This window comes from Aureobasidium pullulans, assembly GCF_000721785.1.
Source record: "Aureobasidium pullulans EXF-150 unplaced genomic scaffold scaffold_27, whole genome shotgun sequence".
Classification (NCBI taxonomy): Eukaryota; Fungi; Ascomycota; class Dothideomycetes; order Dothideales; family Saccotheciaceae; genus Aureobasidium; species Aureobasidium pullulans.
The window spans coordinates 212,863-231,210 of NW_021941047.1; the positions used below are offsets into that span (position 1 = coordinate 212,863).

General features: G+C 49.5%; 9 protein-coding genes across 9 annotated transcripts; 3 read left to right on the plus strand and 6 right to left on the minus strand.

Moving 5' to 3' along the window:
- Positions 1-2,964: 2,964 nt before the first annotated feature.
- On the minus strand, positions 2,965-5,507 carry M438DRAFT_282517 (putative beta-glucosidase; the record flags this gene model as incomplete). The annotated part of the gene is made up of 2 exons (XM_029901308.1): positions 2,965-4,557; positions 4,608-5,507. 2 exons carry the CDS (start codon positions 5,505-5,507, stop codon positions 2,965-2,967), a joined length of 2,493 nt encoding a protein of 830 aa, XP_029756323.1.
- Positions 5,508-6,219: 712 nt separating this feature from the next.
- Positions 6,220-7,071, minus strand: M438DRAFT_282516 (uncharacterized protein; the record flags this gene model as incomplete). The annotated part of the gene is made up of 2 exons (XM_029901307.1): positions 6,220-6,635; positions 6,717-7,071. The coding sequence occupies 2 exons, from the start codon at positions 7,069-7,071 to the stop codon at positions 6,220-6,222; spliced, it is 771 nt and encodes a 256-aa protein (XP_029756324.1).
- A 454-nt stretch (positions 7,072-7,525) lies between these two features.
- Positions 7,526-8,322, plus strand: M438DRAFT_339204 (alpha/beta-hydrolase; the record flags this gene model as incomplete). Its single annotated transcript, XM_029904197.1, has 2 exons — positions 7,526-7,643; positions 7,700-8,322. The coding sequence occupies 2 exons, from the start codon at positions 7,526-7,528 to the stop codon at positions 8,320-8,322; spliced, it is 741 nt and encodes a 246-aa protein (XP_029756325.1).
- Positions 8,323-8,410: 88 nt separating this feature from the next.
- M438DRAFT_256522 (uncharacterized protein) lies at positions 8,411-9,307 on the minus strand (the record flags this gene model as incomplete). Its single annotated transcript, XM_029899722.1, has 4 exons — positions 8,411-8,753; positions 8,804-8,885; positions 8,937-9,074; positions 9,127-9,307. Coding segments are annotated over 4 exons (744 nt in total), but the record flags the coding sequence as incomplete, so codon positions are not given.
- Positions 9,308-9,453: 146 nt separating this feature from the next.
- On the plus strand, positions 9,454-11,592 carry M438DRAFT_305021 (Glycosylphosphatidylinositol:protein transamidase, GAA1 component). Its single transcript, XM_029902209.1, has 3 exons — positions 9,454-9,531; positions 9,591-10,957; positions 11,008-11,592. The coding sequence occupies exons 1-3, from the start codon at positions 9,516-9,518 to the stop codon at positions 11,494-11,496; spliced, it is 1,872 nt and encodes a 623-aa protein (XP_029756327.1). The 5' UTR covers positions 9,454-9,515; the 3' UTR covers positions 11,497-11,592.
- Positions 11,547-12,276, minus strand: M438DRAFT_349168 (HIT-like protein). Its single transcript, XM_029906328.1, has 3 exons — positions 12,199-12,276; positions 12,041-12,123; positions 11,547-11,976 (listed from the first exon to the last, which is right to left on the minus strand). Exons 1-3 carry the CDS (start codon positions 12,233-12,235, stop codon positions 11,692-11,694), a joined length of 405 nt encoding a protein of 134 aa, XP_029756328.1. The 5' UTR covers positions 12,236-12,276; the 3' UTR covers positions 11,547-11,691.
- Positions 12,277-12,402: 126 nt separating this feature from the next.
- On the minus strand, positions 12,403-13,765 carry M438DRAFT_349169 (N-6 adenine-specific DNA methyltransferas-like protein 2). The gene is made up of 5 exons (XM_029906329.1): positions 13,519-13,765; positions 13,178-13,463; positions 13,008-13,128; positions 12,886-12,957; positions 12,403-12,828 (listed from the first exon to the last, which is right to left on the minus strand). Exons 1-5 carry the CDS (start codon positions 13,554-13,556, stop codon positions 12,608-12,610), a joined length of 738 nt encoding a protein of 245 aa, XP_029756329.1. The 5' UTR covers positions 13,557-13,765; the 3' UTR covers positions 12,403-12,607.
- A 187-nt stretch (positions 13,766-13,952) lies between these two features.
- M438DRAFT_326960 (Metallo-hydrolase/oxidoreductase) lies at positions 13,953-14,912 on the plus strand (the record flags this gene model as incomplete). The annotated part of the gene is made up of 3 exons (XM_029903149.1): positions 13,953-14,036; positions 14,093-14,105; positions 14,161-14,912. The coding sequence occupies 3 exons, from the start codon at positions 13,953-13,955 to the stop codon at positions 14,910-14,912; spliced, it is 849 nt and encodes a 282-aa protein (XP_029756330.1).
- A 175-nt stretch (positions 14,913-15,087) lies between these two features.
- Positions 15,088-16,759, minus strand: M438DRAFT_359095 (ubiquitin carboxyl-terminal hydrolase-like protein 22; the record flags this gene model as incomplete). The annotated part of the gene is made up of 4 exons (XM_029907306.1): positions 15,088-16,214; positions 16,264-16,353; positions 16,403-16,612; positions 16,663-16,759. 4 exons carry the CDS (start codon positions 16,757-16,759, stop codon positions 15,088-15,090), a joined length of 1,524 nt encoding a protein of 507 aa, XP_029756331.1.
- Between the last annotated feature and the right edge of the window lie 1,589 nt (positions 16,760-18,348).

An 18,348-nucleotide genomic window follows, 5' to 3' on the forward strand; every position in this document is an offset into this window, starting at 1 on the left:
ATTAGTTAGCGCCCTATCTAGATTTATGTTATTAGCTCGAAGGTCTACCTCCTACTCCTTACTTACTTCGAACTACTAATCTCGACATTACCTTACTATTACCGTTATAGGTAATACGGCCCTATTAGCAGTTTCTTTAACATCTATAGACCGGCGAGAACTACCCTACTAAGCGCGTAGCTTAGAAGGCATTACTTGCTTAAACATAGAGACCTAAGAAACAGACATTAAAGAAGCGAGGGCCTTAATCTTAACTTTCTCGCGCTTTAATACCTATGCTAGATCTACCTCTAACTTAGTAAACTATCTCGACAATAGGATTATCTATGCCCTAATACTCTCGCCCTAGCACCCCTTCTCATATAGGGCCAACTTATTAGTCATTTTACTATAGATTACCGTCGCTAAACATTACTCCGGAGTAGCTTTAAAGGGAACGACGAGCATTAGAGGTAACTACTTAGACTTAAAGTTCTTAAGGCTCGATAGGGCCGCTAGCGAGGCCGGTCCTTAGTGAACTAGATTATAACTTAAACAGCTATAACTAGCATGCTTAGAGGAAGGAGAACACTATACATGTATAGGGAGGAGTGCTATTACCGGCGCTGCAGTTCGATTTTATGAATTCTTCGCAATAAATATGACTTTTAAGATGTCCGACCATCTAACCCGTGCTAACCTAATAAATGGCCCATTTCCCTTACTAAATCGTCTAAAAACAGGGCCTCGGCGGGCGATCAGGTTAACGGTGCGGGGCGGTCGTACCTCGGCTGTAACTACGAGGTAAGTTACTTGGAAGTTACTGGGAACTTACTGGTCAGTTACCATTTGGTAAGTTACTGAACCGACCCCTATCTTTTCTGGGGAGCGTCAACGGCAGTTATTGGAGATCTTTCTGCCTGAGTGCAGCGCTACAAGCAAGCGTGCAAATTTCCCCTGCAAGCACATTCAATACTTTCGTATCCACAATTCGACTTGGTCTGTGGATGGTCTGCCACAACCAATCGTGGCTGGTGAAAAGCTTGATCAACGAGTGTTTGGGACAGGGTTTTCGTTTAATCTGCATGGTGGATCGCGACTTTCTCTCTCTCTGGATCGTGTGTGTTGCATACAAAATTCTTGGCTGGGCCGAGTTCCTCTCTTTCACCCGTCTAGTTTCCGGGCGGTGATATCGAAAGCCAAGACGTACATGTCACCCTCATCCAAGACTACCAAGACATGAAGAACTTCCGTCTTGGCTTGGTGGAGTTTGGCATAGAGATGAAGTTCTAACCGACTTGCAAAGAACGGCTCGGAAGTTGTAGGGGCAAGGGAAGTCCACTCCGTCCCGCCATATGCGACGGTCGCCCTAGGTGTGTCTCTCGGTGCCCGGCGAGATGATAGGCGTGCTAAGCCGGATACTACGGTCTACAGTACAGGACCCTTTACACATGAACACACCCTTGGTGTCTGTATTTGCAAGACATCCACGCAAGCGATGCAAGGGTCCTTCCTGCGCTCCTCCATCCACGGCCGAGGAGTGATTTCCTAGCTTCGTCGGACCCCGCCAACCCGCCATGCCAGACCACAACAGCTGCAGTCACAAGATGGAGCCGACAACCCAAACCCCAATCAATCGAAAGCTCTACTGTTCCTTCCGCGGAGTGTGAGTTTCGAGGAGCGAGCTGCTCGAAACCCAGACGCCACAAGTGCTGACCGCACAGCTCTCGATCACGAGGGAAAGTCATAGCGACGGAGTCTGATCCGTCAGATACCATGATTACTGATTATTGTGTTCAACAGCAGTGGACTACTGAATCCCCACCGCGAACCTTTTCCACTATCACCGTTTTTACGGAGGTCTAAAAACTCGGCCGAGAAGTGAAAGTGAAGCCTAGATGTGTGAGCGCTGAGGTCTGATTAAAGATCACAGTTCGGAAGTCTAAATGGTCAATCGTGGCTGGGGTGTTTCACCAAGGAAACAGCGAACGAAAGAGGATAATGCCACCACGGCCACTCGATTGGCTTTATGAGCATGTTGGAGACATTGCAAGGAGGTATTGGCATCGAGTGACATATCAGTATCGCTCTAGACCATTTCTCAGGCCCACATGATGGTTGGCAGGATATCGTAGCATCAAGTCAGGGTCTCCAGAGCAACAACAATTTCCGTCTTACATCCATCGAAACTTTTGACTGGCATGCTTTGGACTCGATGAAACGAAGGTCAGAGTATCTCAGAGTCTAGTGAAGCAAGTTTACTTCGACTGGATCAATTTGAGTGGTCTTAAGGGACCTGGGTTGAGCGTGAGGGTAAAAGATCGATGGAATCACGAAGGCAACAACAACAACCACATTTTGCAACCAACGTCTTTAATCGCGCAGGTATGTCGAACTCGCGATAAGAACATGAAGTCCCTCCTCCAAAGATACACACCAAGAGGGACCATGAAACCGGAATATCTTCACCAGGCAAGATGATGTCCCAGACTCGACGTGCTTTCAACTGAATACATGTACTTTAGACAAGCAGCTAGACTGGTAACTTACGTGTTTATAGCTACTTGACTTTAACAAAAATATCCCGTTCAAGCGCTTGAGGAGACACAGATTTTCCGGCAGCATGTAGGATCCGTGATCCATCGCCTTCGCAACAATGTTGCAATATCACCCTCAAACCATGACCTTCATCGTGTTACAAGCTTCGCAAACGAACTCAGAAACTCATAACCAGACTCGTGTTGAGCAGCAGGTACATCAAGTCTATTTCTTCCTGATCGTTTGCTCTTCCGCGGAAAAAAAATCGGTTCACAGTTGCCCATGGTAATCTTCAAGCCCCTCCTTGGTGTTGCTGCAGCTGACTATGGTCAACTCGTATCAATGTCGCGATGTGATGTTGTTTCTGAGGAGTAACCACTGTTAGAGACTGGCAAGAGTGGATTGGTGGACAATAGCAGTCGAATAATTCGATAGAACCACTGCTTCCTACAACGTCAAAGTACCCTGTAACTGGATATCCAAAACACTCTTTCCGACCATAATGTTGAAAGCACCAGAAGGCAACACCCACTGCTGTCTAACCACATCCCAAATACTCATATCCCTTCTTCTCAATGAGAATGTCATATTGACACTCGCACCTGGCTGAATCAACTGCTTCTCAAATCCGCGAAGCACTTTAGGCACGCCGCTGCCAGGGATGCCGAGATACAGTTGAGCGACTTCGGCAGCAGCAACATTGCCGGTGTTCTTGACGGCAATCGACACGGTAGCGACGATATCGTATAGCGACGTCGTGCCTCCCTCAGCAGCAATACCAGCAACCGTACCAGGTGGAGAAGACGATGTGACCGCACTATCATTAGCAGACATCTGCAGCCCCGAATAGCTGAAATTCGAATACGTCAACCCATACCCAAACGCAAAGCGTGGAGTAACGTTTTGCTGTATGAATCGTTTGTAATCGATAAACAACCCTTCCGTAAAGTCGGACTGCGAATATTGAGGATTAATCCTATCCGGCAATGTCGGCCGCAGTAAACTTCCATAATCGGATTCATTCTTTGCGACGGTGAAGGGGAGACGACCCGAGGGCGATTGGCGTCCGTATATTATTTCCGTCAGCGAGGTTCCGCTGTATTGGCCTGGTAGGTTGGCATAGATGACGGCTGTGATGTTGGGGTGGTCGATCCAGCGGTCGACGAGGCGGATGCCTGCGCTGTGGATGATGACCATTGTGTTTTTGCATCTGGAAGCGACGTTGGTGACCAGAGTATCGGAGTAGATGTCTGCTAGTGTACTGCGGTCCCATGTCTCGCTGGATTGGGAGTTGATGAAGACCAAGCATGGGTTGTTCGGATCGCTGACAGTGGGATTCTGTGACGTGAGATCTGCGTACAAGGTCGTACCGTCGATAGCAGCTTGACTCCGGAATGCATCTTCAGGAGAGATAGACGATACAGGTGTGATGGCACCTGATCCACCTCCAGTATAGAGTGTTCCGTTCAAAGCGACCTCGGGACCAGCGAAGCCGGCCGGAAGCACCTGAGCCGAGTTGATCAGGTCATCAAGATCAGTGTAGGGCTTACCGTTAGTATATGCTTGTGTATTGAGCTTTCCATTTGGCTTAAGCTGGAAACTAGTGGCGGATGTGTTGATTCCGCCGGGAGCATCGTATCCGAACAGTGAAAGAACTTTTGGCTTGTTGAGTGGAAGTGCATTGTTCACGTTCTTGACCAGGACATGGCCTTCGACGGCGCCCTGGAAGAGTGTTGCTTCTGCTGCCGCCTGACGTGCTTCAGCATCGTTCAAACCAGGATTTTGTAGGTTGGCAAAGCGGTACCAGGTTGCGAGAATACGAGTGGCCATATCATCTAGACGAGTACTGTTGATAGAGCCATTCTTAATGGCGGTAGCGAAACTGTTGACATCCAGATACATGGAGTTGGGCATGACCATGTCTAGCCCTGCGTTCACGCTAGCGACACCAGTATGTTGCGCATACCAATCGCTTACAACGAAGCCTTCGAATCCTAGTTCTGTCTTTAAAAGGCCGTTCATGGTCTTGCTGTTTTGGCACTGAACTGGTCAGCATTCAGATATGGACATCTTGACTTGTTTACACTCACACCATAGCTGTTGTTGACTCGTTGGTAACTGCACATTGTACTTCCAGCACCTGCCTTGACAGCATCATAGAACGGCCAAAGATACAACTCGTGCATGGTCCTATCATCGACATTCGACGAGACAGAATTGTTCAGGTTGATCAAGCCACCGAGAAATCCTTGGAGGAAAGGACTGCGATTGGTCTCTTGTTCGTTGGCGATGAAGTGCTTCACACAAGCAATGACGGGCTTCTGCATGCCTGAAATTGTAGGAGCGATCAGAGAGCCGGCGAGATATGGATCGTTTGAAAAGCCTTCCCAGTTTCTTCCACCAGTCGCAATTCTGCCAAGGGGACCAGCTACTGGACCGAGAAGAACATTCACACCCTTTGTCTTGAACTCCTGGCCGAGATGAAGAGCCCTATCGTATGCTAGAGATCTATTCCAGGAAGCGCCAATGTGTAGTTGAGCTGGATAACCATTGACTTTGCTTGCGGTGCGAACACCACTTTCGGCATCGTTCAGGCACATACCCGGGAACCCAAGACGAGGAACGCTACCTGTGAAGCCGCTACAGTCGTGTGTCTCCGAAGAGCCCAAAGTGATGTTTGCTTTCTCCTGAACGGTCATCTGAGCAACCAAAGCTTTTGCCTGACTATATGCTTGCGACCAGTCTCCACTGCCTTGGCCCTGTGGCGACGGATACACAGCAGGAGAGCGTCCATACGAATAGTAGCGCTCAGGAAATAGAATGAGAGTCGTCCATCTTGCGAGTTGAGCGATGGTGTCAGAGATGATGCTTTCCAGAGTACTCCCAGCTTCTGCCAAAGCACTGCCTAAGGAGGTACTACCAGATCCAGATGCCAATGCGCTTGTGATTTGAGCAAGAGAAGGCTGGGTAGTGCTTTGTCCATTTACCATTACAAAACCGAGGGTCCATGTCAAGAGAAGACTGGCAATGAGCCGCGAGAGAACTTTGGGATGCATGGTTGGGCGGGAAACTCGAGTACACACAATGCTTAGGGACTTTGTCTTATAAGACTAAAATTTTGATCGAGAAGCCACTCGGAATACATGTTTCCGGTCACGAACGGTATACATGGGCCTGAGACGACCGTTCCAGATCGTGTGGCTTTCGGTAATATCTGCAAGGCCTTGCAATGTAATTTGCCCATTCAAGGATGTGGAGTTGCTAGTGGGGTAAGCGATAAAGTGCTCAGCCGATGCTACTAGAAGCGATGACCTCAAGCATCATACTCAAGTCCAGTCATCGTGTTGGATACGAAGCACAGATCTAAGCGAACGCGTACCAGCGTGCATATCGCTATGTTGTTGCGAGCATTTAACTGGTTAATCAAGCATCGAAGCTCGTTAAAAAGCTTGCGGGGTTCACGATCTGGGGTTAAAAGCCGGCACGTGGACTTTGTTAGAAGTGTGCAACCGAGGTCAAGTGTGTCATTTTTGATAGAGATCTGCGCCTTCCGCATAGATCAGCAGCGTACAGTTATCGTGGTTGCCGAATTTAGTTGTCTGATTGAAAGCGCAGACTTCACTCGTTGAGAGCGAGATACGCATTGAGGAAAGTTGTAAGAAAAGGGGTATCATAGTAGAACAGAAAGGGAGAAGGAAAAGCTCAGAATCGGATGCATCTGCTCTCTTCATGGGCGCTCTTGCATTCTAGACCGCAGACACGAGAGCCGCACTTCAGGCATTTGACGCGACCCCAGTATCCGCACATCTCACAAAAGACCCTTTGCGGAGGAGCAGCCGCCGAAGAAGGTGCAGAGCGTGCCATGTTGTATGATAGTTGTGGAGCTGAGAGCAAGGCCTCGATCTCAGCAGTGGTGGCCGTGAGCGGGGCCGGTGGTGATAGTAGGGAATCGTGTTGCAGCTTCTGAGTGTCGGCAGAAGCGTCGACAAGGTAAGGCTTGAGGAAAGAAGGTATCAGGGGCGCCTGGGGAGCGGTGGAAGCAGCATTCGAAGCAGCAGCAGTCGGGGCGGGACTAGGTTCGGCTGTGGCTGTGGCTGTGGCTGTGGCTGTGGCAGGAGCTGGTTGTGGTTTGCGTCTTGCAATCGGGGTCTTGCTTGCTCTTTGGGCAGGCTTCTGGGGCTCTACATCGGCATCTGGACCGTGATGGTGCTTCAGAGCCAATGCGGCCTCATCTTGGTCCAAGTAATGCGAAAAGTCCTTTCCTGAAGCCAAGATGCGACGCGTGTTTTGAGTCTGACGACGATTCGATTTCGGTGGGGCGATGTTGACGGGTTTATGGCTGTCCTTGTCGAGGTCGTCTAGATGTCGCTGGATGGCAGTTTGTTGACGGATGGTCAGGTCGCCTTGACTGAGGCCTGCCGCAGAGGCGCGCACGCGTTTGCGACTGGAAGGGTTGATGGCCGCCTTGGAAGGATCATATCCAGTGTCGACGACATAACTCCATCCTGGCGCTGCTGCCTTTGCCGTCGTCGGCAACTCTTCAATATGTGGCATTGTGTCGCTGGTCAAAAGTTGAAGCCTTCGTCATCTCGGAAGTCTTTCGGCTCCAGATCCATCATCCATGTTTCGTTTCCCCACAATTGAACATGTCGACATGTGATAAACTTTGTCACGCATACAACTGCAGCATTGCTTGACTGCTGTCAGGTCCGAGTTGCAACCAACGAAAATGTGTAAGCAGATTGCCCTGGACCATCATACACTGGCTTGGAAAGTACTTTATGGCCGAGAAACAGACACATCTGGCTGAGCATGATCGCGTGACAAGCATGTAAGTGACAAACTTTAGCACATGCGGAGGGGCAGTATCACCACGGGCGAGAGGAGCAATGCATCGTGAAACAATAGCACAATAGACTTTGTGCTCTGAAGTCATACCCTGCTTATAAGAATGCTCTCTACCTCTTTGCCTTTTCGTCACCGTTCCACTCCAATCAACCAAATCAACATGCAAACCCAACAGCCTCCTCTCATCAAACCAGCTCCCCAGCCTGCCAGCGACCCCGCTCATGGTGCTGCTATTATCTTTCTCCATGGCCTTGACGACGATGCCATGGGTTGGGAGAGTATGTCTATCTCCTGTCCGAATAGCCCACTCATTCACAGCTTACACTTCATGCAGACATAGCCACACAGTTCCATGACGGAAACAAGCTCCCATATATGCAATGGGTCTTTCCGAACGCACCACATAACATGGACGCCAGGCAGAATGCATGGTACACACCCTCATCATTGAATCCACCTCCTGCTGGTCGTCCGGAATTGGCGCCTGATGAAGATGAAGAAGGCCTGATCAAGAGCGTGAAATATGTCGAATCGCTCATCGACGATCTGACATCCCGAGGTATACCGCCAAACCGTATAGTCCTCGGAGGCTTCTCCCAAGGCTGCGCTCTTGCGTTGCTCACAGAACTCACATCATCTTACGCTGGGAAGCTCGCTGGCATCGTCGGTTTGATGGGCTACCTACCCTTACCCGAGACAATCCAAAAGCTACGTACCGAGGCAGGATTGCCGCATGTTGTCGGACACGTGCCCATGTTCTTAGGGCGCGGAGAGTCGGACAGACTGGTTCCGCGTAGCAAATGGACAGAAGGATTGAACAAACTCAAAGAGTTGGGCGTGAACGATGGGGCGATGGAGATCAAGGAGTATGAGGGCTTGGCGCATGCGTTGTCGCCAGCTGTCCTGCAGGATTTGAGTAAATGGCTGGAGAGAGTGGTGCCAAAGTTGGAGGATTGAACGGGTATCTAGCTTTTTATATGAAAAATGTAAATCAGGGACCGAGTCTCTGAGTACTTCCTAACGGAGCGAGAGTCGGGACCGGTCTGGGCGTTGCTGTTGTAGGGAGCACACCATATCTTCCGTATGTCTTTTGGTCAACCGAGACGTAGTGAGGCAGGCGACCAAGCAGGTTAAGCTTGCCCTCGATCCATCTCAGGATCTTCTCGTTGGGCACCAGGAACTTGACATAGCCCAGGCCCCACAGGTAACCAACAGCGAGACCACACAGGTGTCCAAGGAAGCTGGTATTGGGGACCAGAACGGCTACAAAGAGGTTGAGGATCAAGGGAATGGTCCAGGTAGGGATGTTGTAAGGACCAAGAGCAAAGTTCGGGTTTTGCTTGAACGTCTTGATGGACTCGGAAGCCAGGAGAAGGAAGACCCAGACGCTGTGGCTGTGTTAGAAAAGGTAGCAACGTCCGGGATCAGATAGTCTTACCTTGCGCCCTGGACAGCGGTGTTGGCGTGGAAGATGAACTTCTCAATCAAGGTATAGCTTCCTCCAGGAAGAAGGCCGAATGCTGGTAGGTTCGTTAGACTCGGGGCAATTGAAAAAGGTAGGGAAGACGAACGGCCTGTGAAGAGGAGCAGAGTCGGAAGGGAACCATTTTCGGCCTCGAAGCGTTCCAAAAGGGGAGTCAAGGCGAAGATGTTGACGATCATGTGGATGAAGCCAACATGAAGCAGGGGAAACGTATTCAATCGGTACACTAGCACGAGGGTCAGACAGATGATCAGAGCACGTAGAAGGAGGATTGATACTTGATTGTAAATTCATCTCAGCAGGTATTAAAGCGGCCCATTGTTGGAACCAGGACAGCCTAAGACTGGCGATCCAGAAAGCGACTATAACGACAAGAAGCGCACGCGTGCACAAGGGCAGACGAAAGAGATATGAGCGCACGCGACGTGCGTCGAACTGGGGCAGCGACAGCGACGGCATCGCGAGCAAGCAAGCAAGCAATTCCAAAGAGAGCAGGAGCGTAGGAAATGGGAACAAAAAGGAGAAGAGAGAGTCGAGTGCAGCGCGTCGGCGGAGACTTGGACGTCAAAGTGGAATTGGCCAAACGCTCCCCCTCGATTTCAAGTCGGAGCATGCTTGACCCTCTTGCCCGCGACCACCTCCTGAAGCTGTTCTGAGTCTCGCAGCCATGGCGGCTCTATTGTGTAAGCTGGCCAGTCTGATCCTTCAAACATAACCATAATAACTCGTGTCGTGTCTGAAGCAGGACTGCTCAGTCTCCGACACAACCGCCGTCTTGCCCGCATCCCGCCCTACTTGTCAGCTCTGTGCATCATCATCGGCGTCGCATGGCTATTGCTGCTTCCTCTTGACGAATACTCACGCCGTACTTATGTCTCCGAGAATGCCATCCTGCCCGGTCAGGTACACACCTACTTTGGAGGCAGCGAACACAATGTCTTCCGCGCCTACAGACAGGAGATCGCTACCATGGATGAACTCTCCACCGAGGACCGCTCGCAAAAGTTGTACCAAATGCTCGGTGCCAATGGCCTGAAGCCTGATATTCAAAACTACGCCTACTCCATCTCTGGCCAGAACAAGACGGGCCAGAACGTCTACGCTTTGTTACAAGGTCCAAGAGCAGATGCCACCGAAGCAATGGTCATGATCGCTGCATGGAGAAACATGGATGGCAAGATCAACTACAGTGGTGTCGCTTTGCTGTTGACACTAGCAAGATACTTCAAACGCTGGTCTATTTGGTCAAAGGATATTATTGTCTTGATTCCCTCAGACAGCACCTACGGTCCACATGCCTGGGTCGATGCCTACCACGACACTCACGACACGACTGCTGTAGACGCTCTGAAGATAAAGGCAGGTGCTCTCCAAGCCGCCATCGCTATTGACTACCCTGCTGGTCCATGGGGTCACCGCTTTGAGAAGCTCCATGTTGTCTACGATGGCATCAATGGCCAATTGCCCAACCTCGATCTTGTCAATACCGCTGTCAACATCGCTCAGGGTCAACTTGGCATTAGCTGTACTATCCAGCGCATGTGGAATCACCAGGATAGCTACCGCGAGCGTCTCGACACCATGCTCAGGGGTATGATGAACCAAGCTGTAGGTCATGCAAGCGGTCCTCATAGTGTCTTCATGCCTTACCATATTGATGCTATCACACTGCAAACCGTTGGCGATGGTTGGCACGATGAGATTTCGCTCGGCAGGACTGTTGAGAGTCTTTTCCGCAGTGTGAACAACCTTCTCGAACATTTGCATCAGAGTTTCTTCTTCTACCTGCTAATGCAAGCCAACCGCTTCGTTAGCATTGGTACATACTTGCCCAGCGCCATGTTGATCGCCGTCAATTTCACCATTACTTGCATTCTGCTCTGGGTCCAAAGTGGCCAACCAAAACAGCAGACTCCTAGTCCGGCTTCGCCCAAGACCGAAAAGAAGCCTGATATGACACTGGTCAAGGAAGGAGAGAGTGTGGCTCTTGTACCTACTGCAGATCTCGAAGTAGTTCAGAGAGATTTGTTCAGTCCATTGGCTATTGTCCTTGGAGTTCACGCCTTGGGTCTTGTGCCTTTCTACGTGTTGAATCAAATCCCCGAGAAGGTATGCAACCTGGGACACTATCGCGCAATCCCGAGCTAACATATTTCTAGACTTCACTCACAATGCTTGCAGCTCTTATGCTGCCTACTATCACTATGCCTGCCATTCTCGCATTTGCTCTCCGCAGCACTCTTCGTCTCTCGCCTCAGACTTTCACCCTCATCCAATGCTTTTCCCTGCTCCTGCTCGGCGCTGCTCTCTCTACTCTTGCAACTCTCAACTTCTCGCAAGCTTTGTTCGTAGGATTACTCGCATCCCCGTTGTCTTTCGTACGACCCTTTTCGCCGCCGCGATCATGGCCAATCGCCGTAAAGGTGCTGCTGGGAGTGTTATCTGTGGTTGTCATGGTTGCGACATCACCTCCAGCTGCACTGCAAGCTTTTGGCTTCGTGACAGGCAAGAGCTTTGACGAGGTGATTGCGGCTGCAGCCTGGGCATGGAGGGTGGAAAGAGTATGGACTGGAGTTACGATATGGGTTCTTTGGTGGCCAGCCTGGGTATGTGGAGGACTTGCATTGTGCAGCGGCTTCATCGCGTGAAATCACCACAGAACTCTCCGACTTGCGAGTCGGAAGGGGATCATAAAAGTATAGATGTGCAATTCCAAGCGTGTTTCTTCTTCATCTGCCAATATGTTCTCGTTGCTCTTGGACTCTGTGAGTAGAGCACTATCATCATTCGTTCCAATGTCTTCTTTCTCACTCTGAGTATTTCCTTCCTCTTGTTTCTCCTCTTTACATCTTGGCCAAAATCTCCTCCTTGAGAGCCTTCAACTTATCCTGGTTACCCTGCTGCTGAGGCCAACTGATACCCAATCCTTCCTTCTCATTAGGCTTAGGGATCATGTGGAAATGCACATGATCCACCACCTGATGCGCAATCTTTCCATTGTTCTGCAGAATGTTGTAGTTGTCCGCACCCACAGCCTGGGCGATCTTCTTTGCCACAGGAAGAATTTCGGTGAGTTGGTCGTCGGGGATATCGTGGAGTTTTGCGCCGTGGTATTTGGGGATGACGAGCTATGGTGGTGTGCATTAGATAAGAGGTGGGCGGTAAGAAAGATGGAGTGGGAGAAGGACGAACAGCGTGACCGTAGCTTAGAGGGTTGATGTCGAGGAAAGCAAAGACCTTTTCGCTTTCGAAGAGTTTCATCGAGGGGATCTCGCCTGTGTGGTTGGTTGTGGTGTTAGCTATCTGTTGTTTCTCTGGTGTTGCTTGAAGCTTGCGGATGTTTACCGTACCCTTGATGATCTTGCAGAAGATGCAGGCAGCGGCCATGATTGCTGATGTGATGTGATGTGGAGTGCAATTGGTTTTGGTATGGCTATGTACAGAGTGTTTGCAGTAGAAGTTGTTCCTAGATCGAACAAGTGTCGGACCCCTCCTTCGTGACTTGCATCACTTGCACTCGTCCGAATGCCGACCGAAAGTGACGACTGCGGGGTGGAGCTTTGACGTGACCCTGCCTGTTTCAGAACTTGCTGTTTCCAAAACCTCTCTAAAGAAGAAGAGCCCAGCCCTTTAGATTGTTTACTCTATGTAAGCTGAACACATCCAACACCATCATCCTTCTATAACAACCCATGTTTCTTGGGAACTCCAACTTTTGAATCATAATCCAGTCTTGTATCGCAATACAGTCAAACGTCATCATGCCTCTGGTTGAAACTTCCAGGCATCACACTCGAAGTTGGCGTAACATCTGAACTCGTTGCTCAGACCCTTCGAATGCTCGGGCAAAAAGGTCGTGGTACGCATACCAGCCTTACCGTATAACTTGTGTGCAAGACTCTCCATACGCTCACCAGTACATTGGATGAGTTTGAGAGGTGCCTCCCATGTCTTGGCTAGCCAGCGGACTGTGAGTGCGGCTGTGATAACATATCAGTAATGCTCTCGAGATCGGCAAGGAAATTGAGAGTAATCACCTTTCGACTGGCAGTCTTCGTTCAAGAACGGAGGATCACAGATGATCCTGTCAAAAGAACCTTTCATGCTGGCTGTACTGTTATTAGCTTTGTTCTTCTCTCAACTATTTGGGAAGTCGTACGGTCCAACTTGAATGGTTGCTTGTAGTCGTAGAAAGAAAAGTCTTCCTTGAACACGCCAAATCTCTCATCGAATTCGAGGAGCATCAACTTTGGTCGTATCGGATATCTCCCACGGTCGTTCTGTCTTGATCAGCATTGTGTACATATCCCGATCTTCCATCAGACTTACCAACAGATTCCTCAACTGAATGTACACACTCGGCGCAGAAACAACAGCAATCTTGCTGTCTTCTGTCACACCCTCGAGCAACTGCTCAGCCAGAACAGTAGCCGTCTCATCCTTATACCAGAACTGACTGTCCTGCCAACTCTCTGTGAACAACTCCATAGACAAAGGCTTTGACCCATCAAAAGCATCTTCTGCCTTTGACTTCAAATCCTCAAACTGCTTTTCCCGTTCGTCTCTCTCGGTGTAGAACTCTTGAAGCGCGGCAAGAGTAGAAGGATCCAATTGCCTGCTCAATGATCAATATACGAACTTTCAGAAAAAAATCCATTCCAAAAACTTACGGACGGTCTTCCTCATCAAAATCGTCAGTGAGTCCCATTTTCGCTTAAAAGATAATATATGTATATATGTTTCGATATGATTGGTGATGAATGGTGGACGGAAATTTTCTCGAAGGGGTCGTGAGAATAATTTTTCTTTTTCTAAACTGGAGGAATATGCTCAGATGGGATGGTCTTGGCTGGAAGTGGAAGGGTACCCTGGCCATCGCGTGTTTGCGGGTGTAGCAGAACAACTCTATTCTGTGGTTGGAGAGCCGAGGTTCGACTGGAGACAACTCCATGCACATGTCCCAAGGATGATCAATCACACAATACTCTGTCGATTAGTTGAATCATCACTTGAGACCGTTTCTTGTGGAGAAATCATCTCGTCATCCTCACATCCAACTGCCTGGACTTCAATAAAGCACACAAAAGCATCTCAAATCACAAACATGGCATCAAGTCTAGTATCTCTACCTGAGATAGAGCGACTCAGTTCACGGGTAATCAGAATACTAGGAGGAAACCCAGGAAAAGTAAGAACATCACATCTCCTTTCAGATGCATAATCAAACAAGCTAACAACATACAGTTCACCTTACAAGGTATCTCTATCCACTAGACCGTCACCGGAATATCCAAAACCTAATAGAACCCAAGGAACAAACACCTACCTAGTAGGCCAAGGACCAACCCGCCTCCTAATCGACACAGGCGAAGGAAAGCCTTCCTGGCTAACCTCCCTCCAAAAAGTCCTCTCGTCAGAAAAAGCCTCCATCGATCGTGTAATCCTGACCCACTGGCATCACGACCATGTCGGCGGAATACCCGATCTCCTAACCCTCTACCCAACACTCAAAATCTACAAACACAAGCCTTCAGAAAACCAAATCGACGTCAAGCATGGAGAAATCTTCAAAATCGACGACACGACATTGAGGGCATTTTATTGTCCGGGACATACAAATGATCACATGGCATTGATATTGGAAGAGGAAAGTGCAATGTTTACGGGTGATAATGTGTTGGGTCAGGGCACAGCTGTGTTTGAGGATTTGTCTGCTTATATGGACAGTTTGCAGAAGATGCAGCACGAGTTCTCGGGGCAAGCTTATCCGGGTCATGGACCTGTGATTGAAAAGGGAAAGGCGAAGATTCAGGAGTATATTCGCCATAGACAGGAGAGGGAAGGGCAGATTGTTGATGTGTTGGGGAGAGAGGTTGAAGGAGGCAAGAAAGGGTGGAAGTCGATGGATTTGGTGAGGGTGATTTACAAAGGGTATCCTGAGAATTTGCATGCACCTGCGGAGAGGGGTGTGTTGCAGGTGTTGGAGAAGCTAAAGAAGGAAGGAAGAGTTGGAGTGCACGAGGATGAAAGAGCATGGTTCTTGCAGTCGAAGCCTGCATTGTAATGATATTGAACGATTGATTGTGAAGATTTCTTGAGGCCATCGAGTCTGTACAGCTACTAATTGCGAATAATTCCCATCTCAGCCGCCAACGCCTTCCCTGCTTGCTAGCATGCTGAAACCTAATACATGTCCATAGATTGGATACCCCATTAACGCCGATTGTGCTTGAGAGACTCTAGACTTCGATCTCCTGGACAATGTAGAAGAGCATGTACGCCTCGGCAGCCAGGACTTCCTTCTCCTCGACGAGCACGACTTTACTGTCATCGAACAAGAACCACTCATCACCTTCTCTTGCATAGCTGACATAGTGGCCACTATCCATCTTGCCCTTGTGTACAATGACACTACTGAGCTCGTACAGGGGTCTTGGTGATGTGCCCTTGTCAGTGTCTCCATTTTTGGTTCCGTTGGAATCGCCACCGCCCTTTTTCGAGCGTGGGCGACTGACATAGGGTTGAAGGTCCAGGATGGTTGGGAAGTGTACTTTGGCATCCAGTTTGATTGATGTTGATGAGGTCTTTGAGTGAGAGAAGCGTTTCAGGTGTATCGGCAAAACAGGTGGCAGTCTCGACAAGGCAAGCCGCTTGGTTGCGCTTTGTTGGCTGTCACACTCTCTGCAGCGGTAATCTGATGCTTGTAGCACTTCCGGGCTAGTAAAGCGGTCGAGACATTCGGTCAGGTCAACAGCTTGAGCGGGTGCAGGTGCCTCGTTCTTTTTCTTCTTTGGTCCGGAGCTTTTGAGATCGAGAGACAGGTCCATGAAGGGGTCCACGGCAGCCGTGACGTTTTTGCATTTTGAGCATACGACAGTGCTACGCATCAGACCGCAGAAGGCACGATGGATGACGCAGTTGCAGTCTTCGGCCTTTTCTTCCTTCTCGTCCTCCTCGAGGTTTGTGGTATGGAGCGAGTTGAGGATGAACTGTAGGTATTCGTGTGCATCTTGTTGTTGGTATCCAGCAAGGTTACCACCTCCTTTCCAGCTACCCTGGAGCATGGCGACTGCACCATAGCCTTCCGCCTTTTCCGTACTGTGGAACTCTGTGATAATGTCGTCCAGTGCGCATGAAGTGCATGCTTCCCGTTCGCAGTCGAGAGAGCGATGGCCGACGGAAAGGTAGAAGGCGCGGATGAAAGGGTTGTGGATCAAGGATTGGAGAACGACCGACATGAAGCATGTCTGACCCATGTTGTAGAGACCTCTTAGACCTTTGGCACGGCATGGAGTAGCTGCAGCATTTGCGGCGAGGATCTTGCTGTCAACGTCGGACATGAACACGGCATGTTTGCGTTTCTTGCCTGTAAAGCCATAAGCCACGCGCCTTGTATCTCTTGTTCCAACACATACCTTGTTGTGTCCGTATCTCCTCGAGAGCGTTGTCATAGACAAAGTCGTCGCATTCTCGACACCATATATTGCCCTTGCTTGATTCCACACCTAGGCTGCTGTCAGAACACCATCTTCCTTCTGGTATCTATGCTCTTACAGAGTATGTGTTTCTTGTCGTGCTGACTACGTTGTTCTGCTCCAAAGACGTTGGAACATTCGAGACAGAGGTAGGTTGGTCGTAGGGAGATGGCGGATGACTTTGATAGATGAGGACCGATTGCGCCCGTCTTGTGTACTGTCTGCATCAAGGTTGTATACCGCTTGATGAGGTCCGGCTGTGAAGCCTCGAGCTGACTCTTGACATGATCTTGGAAATGTTAGATATGGTGCAACAGAATATCCAAAAGATCGTCATACCGCAGCCATGAGTGGATACCGAGCCTGGAGATGGGAAGCGAATGTCGGCAAGCGAGTGCTTCTTGGTGATGACGGGGGATTGTGATTTGTTCTCCATGGCGACTGGGCTCCTACTACATTGCCCGCGATCCGGGAAAGATGTTGTCGCAGAGCTATTCACCTCGTCGCAAACCTCGGAATCGCATGCGACATGACATTCGTTGGCGAGAGTCGGCTACCTTTAACTCCGGACCCTCTTCTCCGTGGCCAGATCGAGGGTCAGCGTTCGCCAAGCACTCTCCCGCCGACATCATGCGGCTCTGCTTGCTGCTTTCCTGCCACATGCCATTCCTCCTTCTAGAATACGGTAACTCGACCATTTCATGTTAATTGATATCACCCTTCCTCCGCGCCCGATCTTTGGAAAGATGTAAGCTGTAAATACAAGATAGGTACTCTTATCACTATCCAATCGTCCACGGAGAGAACATTGTTCCACACTCCCTCAAAGCGGCTGCTCTCTGGAAAGGATCAAGCATCGCTACAGGCACTCATCAGATCACTTGAGGAGCAAACATTATTTATACACATTGGCTCCGGTCACCGCTCCCTATGCCGGGCACTCTTGTTCCGAATTCCTGGCTGGTCGCTCTTTCCTTCTTTTCCCCGCCAAGCTTTGTCAACCGTGCCTTCCCAAAATCCAACCAAACTCGACCCAACCACCACCCATATTTTTATTGATGCAAAAGTATTACCACCACATTCTATACCATAGCACGGCCTCAATCGGTGCAAAATGATAGCTCCGCCGACAGGGTTCGAACCTGTGCTCTCGAAAGAATCAGATATCGTTCTAGAAGAAGTTCAAGTCTGACGCCTTAACCACTCGGCCACAGCGGATGAGATTCCGATCAGAAATATGGGTCTCAGTCACGGGATGAGAGACTCGATGGTCATGGTTCTTAAGTAGATCCGCAGTCGATTTTGCGGTAACCGAACCGTACATCAGTTGCATCCGCGGTATCACCTAAGCCCATCATATGCACCAGACTGGCAGAAGTCGTCATAAATCTGAGACACAGTATAGTCTCACTAATATTGAGCAAGGCAAGTTCCTTTGGATGCTAGCCTCAGCAGGGCTCTCCAGGCATTGTTGTAAGAAGAGCTGCAAGGTACGGTCACATTGCATCTCAACTCCATGTTTGACATCAAACCGCTGTGGTCGAGGAGCACTGCGCGGCTTGTCAACTGGATGTAGGTGGAAAACACTCATATCATAGACTCTCCACACGACGAGGACGACCTCAAAGCACCCAAACATCGGCCAGTATGACAAGTTATAGAGTCACGGTCTACTCATGCGGCTCAAACAGACTCTGTATTGACACGCTCTTCCTGACTACACGTCTTCTACAGTGTCTCTGACAATATCCAATTGATCCTCGCAAGATCTCAGTCATAAGTTCCTAACTGGATATGTCCTTGACAAAGATATATCCTCCCTGACAAGACATGTCATTCGGAGCGGCCGGCTAATTGCAAGCAGATGTGCATACCCACGCCCAGCTGCAACGAATTGAAGACAGGCATGATCTCGACAATATGAAATCAATCCCGTAAGATGTCAACTTAATGACCAAGTCAAGACTATGGAGGACTCGGAACTCAGGGCTGTTAGTAAACCTCTTGCTAACCACAATTCAGTGG